Source organism: Oratosquilla oratoria, chromosome 43, assembly GCF_046742065.1.
Source record: "Oratosquilla oratoria isolate Oo_2021 chromosome 43, ASM4674206v1, whole genome shotgun sequence".
Lineage (NCBI taxonomy): Eukaryota > Metazoa > Arthropoda > Malacostraca > Stomatopoda > Squillidae > Oratosquilla > Oratosquilla oratoria.
The window spans coordinates 22,546,497-22,550,919 of record NC_134819.1 but is presented as its reverse complement, the minus strand read 5'-3'; the positions used below and the strand labels follow the sequence as shown (position 1 = coordinate 22,550,919).

The window sequence follows — 4,423 nt, the reverse complement described above, 5'->3', positions numbered from 1 at the left end:
TTTAATGTTGAAAATATTAACATTGTAGCATATATATATATATATATATATATATATATATATTGGTGAAGCGTGGAAGGAGATTCTATCTAAGGCATATTCTGTTAAAAACGACAGAAAAAGAATTGTTTATTAACTTTTTCCGTGAGCTCTCAAGCTTGCGAAAAGTAGATTTCTGGTAGGGGAAGAGGAAGTAAATCAAATTTTATTTACTCCCTCTTCCCCTACCAGAAATCTACTTTTCGTAAGCTTGAGAGCTCACGGAAAAAGTTAATTAATAATTATTTTACTGTCGTTTTTAACAGAATGTATACTCACATATATATATATATATATATATATATATATATATATATATATATATATATATATAATATACATATATACACACACACACACATATATATATATGTATATATATGTAAATATATATATAAGTATATATATATACACACACACATATATATATATATACATATATATATATATATATATATATATATATATATATATATATATATATATATGGTATATATATGTATATATATATATTGGTATAATTGAGCAGTAAGTTCTCATGTAGACATGTTTGATTGAAGACCAGAGCTAATATTGTATCCACTATCTTCTTACTGATTTCCTCGATTTTCCGAATGGACTGTTTATAACTCAAAGGGAAGTTAAACACAAGGCTTCCGAATTCCACGGATAGGAAAACATTACACAAAAACATAAAATACAAGCTTTTGGTTGACTCATACAACCATCTTCAGGTAAGTAAAAATGAACATACAGATTAGTATTTAAATATAGATATATGAAGATACCAGGTGAGGTTGGTTGAAACTGGATGTCAGGTCATTGTTTGTTGGGGACTCTACATTAGTGGGTGATAGCAGGACATTTGGTCACAGAAGGACGTTCGCTGGTACCATGCAGCCAAGTTGTGTAGCTGCAAAATGTAACTGTATCAGTATGTACATTGATAATTATTAGTGTGTACTGTGAGGCGTAAACTCTTTCTAAAATATTTAGTTTCTTGTGATTGTTGCACTGTTTAGTATTTTTGTGTTGTTAACTAGATCTTGCCTGGTAGGAGTTTTATTGTGTGCTTGTGTCATGTGTTTGCGTATGCTACCTACACGAACATACATTGTGAGTCTCTTGCTCACAGAGAGGCATTGGGGAAAAGTATATCACGTTAGTCTGTTTGAGGAGATTGCTGTCTTTAGTCAAGTTGACGCAGCCCGAGGGGATTTCTCCCCGTCTTCTCCTTTTCTGCATGAGGGGACGGAGAGGGGTAGCCGATTTAATGAAGCGGCCTTGCTGTGGATGTGCTGTGTCTTGAGACACTGCCTCTGACCCAGGGCAGTGGACAAGATGCAGGGATGACCCGTCATCCAGGAGGGGCCAAGATAAGAGGGAGGGTGGAGGGTGGAGGGGAGTGGAGTGAATTTAGGGATGGAATGGGTGGGAATGGTCTTATGCCTTTTTCTTTTTGGCTACCTCCCTTGTAAGGGGGAAAAAGCCTTTGGTATATGTATATGTATGTATGTTTCTCATGATAAGGCTGGAGACTTGTATGTTTGTAGTAAATTATAAGAGCCAATTTGTCGTGTGAGTTGGTGCATGTAACGTTACGTGCAATGATTTCTTTCAGAATACGTTCGACTGTTTTTGTATGCTGGTGTCATTTGATTTTTACAATAAATTGTGTGCGGAAGATGTGTTGTTTTGTTCGTGTTGTGTTATGGTGCAGGTGATGAAAACTCTCGTCTCCTTGTCAACGATGAAGTAGGAAAAGCTGTTATTAATAAGTATCTGTTTGACGCGTGATACTTCAATGTGGAAAAATTCCCAAGAAGAGCAATTCCTGTGTGCGCGTCGAGGGTATTCCTGAATGGCACTAAGTTTGTACCGTTGGGGACACCTACTTGCAGCATTCATGCATCTTCTAGTGTCAGTCTTCTTCCTAAAAACAATGGTCTTGTATGTGTTGTCTTGAAAGTGGATGAGGACGTCGAGGAAAGGGATCTTGTTGTGTATGTTGAGTTCGTTGGAGGAATGTATTACGGAGGCTGTTTCCATGGCTTTCTTTAAGTCTCTCAGGTGGGGCTCACTCCTTATTGCAATGAAAATGTCTTCAACATAACTACAATTAATGAAGGGTTTTACGTCAGGGTCTCGTAACACTGTGTTCTCTAGTTTGCACATGAAGAAGTCGACAAAACCACACCCTAAAGATGAACCCATGGCGACACCCTCCACTTGCAAGTATACCTGACCTGTGAGACTTCTAAATGGAGCTTCTGTCGTGCAGGCAAAAAGCAGATTCTTTATAATATTTTCCGTGATCGTAGGCGGAGGTAGTTTGGGGTGGCGATACACATTATTGAGGATTATTTCAATCCTGGGAAGAATGGGGACATGTGAGAATAAGAATTCTACGTCTAGGGAAGCCATTATTCCTTGAGGTTGCTTGCTGCGAAGAATACTTGAATATCTAAACATTTAAATGCTTAGATAGTTAAGTAATTAAAATGTTATATTTCATAATATTTAGATAATTAAATGTCTAAATAGAGAAATACCTATGTACATAAATACTTAAATACATAAATACTTAAATACTTGAATACTTGAATACTTGAATATTTAAATACTTGAATACTTGAATACTTGAATACTTGAATAATTAGATACTTAAATACTTAAATATTTAAATACTTAGATACTTAAATACTTAGATACTTAAATACTTAAATACTTGAATACTCAAATACTCAAATACTCAAATACTTAAATACTTAAATACTTAAATACTTAGATACTTAAATACTTAAATACTTAAATACTTAAATATTTAAATATTTAGATACTTAGATAGCCAAATACTTAAATAAACAAATAATCAAATAATTAGATAATTAAATAACTGAATAATTAGATATCAAATAATTAAATAATTGAATAATTAAATAATTAGATAATTAAACAGTTAAATAATTAGATAATTAGATAATTAATAATTAAATAATCAAATAATTAAATGAATAATTAAATAATTGAATAATTAAATAATTATATAATTAAATAATTGAATAATTAAGTAATTGAATAATTAAATAATTGAATAATTAAATAATTATATAATTAAATAATTGAATAATTAAGTAATTAAATAATCAAATAATTAAATAAGTAAATAATTAAATGATTAAGTAATTAAATAATTAAATAATTAAATTATCATATAATTAAATATTTAAACACTTGAATACTTAAATACTTAAGTGTGTGTGATTCACCATGGTCTTAGATCACGTGTTGGAGTAATAACTGTCAGCTATTACCCTCCCGGATGAGAGCTCAGAGCTCATATATGACCGATCTATGGGCAATGCTGTAACCTTAGATACACAACACAAAACTCCTTGCTCACGAGAGTTGGAGTACCGACTAGCACAGCAGCGATACTGAAATTATTTCACCCCTGGGCGGGATTCGAATTCGGACCGCTGTATTACCGACTGCAAACGCTAATACTGTGCCTTCGAGTCGTGTATATGTGTGTGTGTGTGTATGTGTGTGTGTGTGTGTGTGTGTGTGTGTGTGTGTGTGTGTGTGTGTGTGTGTGTGTGTGTGTGTGTGTGTGTGTGTGAGTGTGAGTGTGTGTGTGTGTGTGTGTGTGTGTGTGTGTGTGTGTGTGTGTGTGTGTGTGTGTGTGTGTGTGTGTGTGTGTGTGTGTGTGTGTGTGTGTGTTTGTGTGTATGTGTATTCACATTGGTCTTTGAATCACGTGTTGGACTCGTGATCGACAGCTATTTCCCTCCCGGAGGAGAGCTCAGAGCTCGTATGACCGATCTATGAGTAATGCTGTGACCTTACACGCACGCACACCCCAACTCCCCGCCCACGAGAGTTGGAGTAACGACTCGAAGCGCAGCGATACTGAAATTATTTTCAGCCCTGGGCAGGATTCGAACCCGGACCGCCGTAGTGACAATTGTGTTCCCTACCAACCGCGCCACCGAGAGAGAGTGTGTGTGTGTGTGTGTGTGTGTGTGTGTGTGTGTGTGTGTGTGTGTGTGTGTGTGTGTGTGTGTGTGTGTGTGTGTGTGTGTGTGTGTGTGTGTGTGTGTGTGTGTGTGTGTGTGTGTGTGTGTGTGTGTGTGTGTGTGTGTGCGCGCGTGTGCTGATTATATGTATGCAGATAATTAAATATAATTGGTGATAAGAATTATCTTTTCTTACCTGAGACATATCCACTAGGTGATTCGATGTACCTTATAAGGGAGAGAAAGAAAAATGTATCTCAAAGATACGATTTAAAAGAGATTAGAATTCGATAATATTCGAATTCGATCTAATTATTCAATCTCGGTCTGATTTGAATTTAATTAGGTTTTATTTTCATCCTATT

General features: G+C 35.0%; 1 protein-coding gene across 1 annotated transcript; it reads right to left on the bottom strand.

Annotated features, from left to right (window-relative positions):
* Positions 1 to 1,701: 1,701 nt before the first annotated feature.
* LOC143022009 (uncharacterized) lies at positions 1,702 to 2,463 on the bottom strand. The gene has a single exon (XM_076179943.1). It carries the CDS (start codon positions 2,461 to 2,463, stop codon positions 1,702 to 1,704), a length of 762 nt encoding a protein of 253 aa, XP_076036058.1.
* Between the last annotated feature and the right edge of the window lie 1,960 nt (positions 2,464 to 4,423).

What these genes read in the sequence shown, in the direction of transcription:
- LOC143022009 (XM_076179943.1), bottom strand. Translation starts at nt 2,463, where the DNA reads ATGGCTTCCCTAGACGTAGAATTCTTATTCTCACATGTCCCCATTCTT.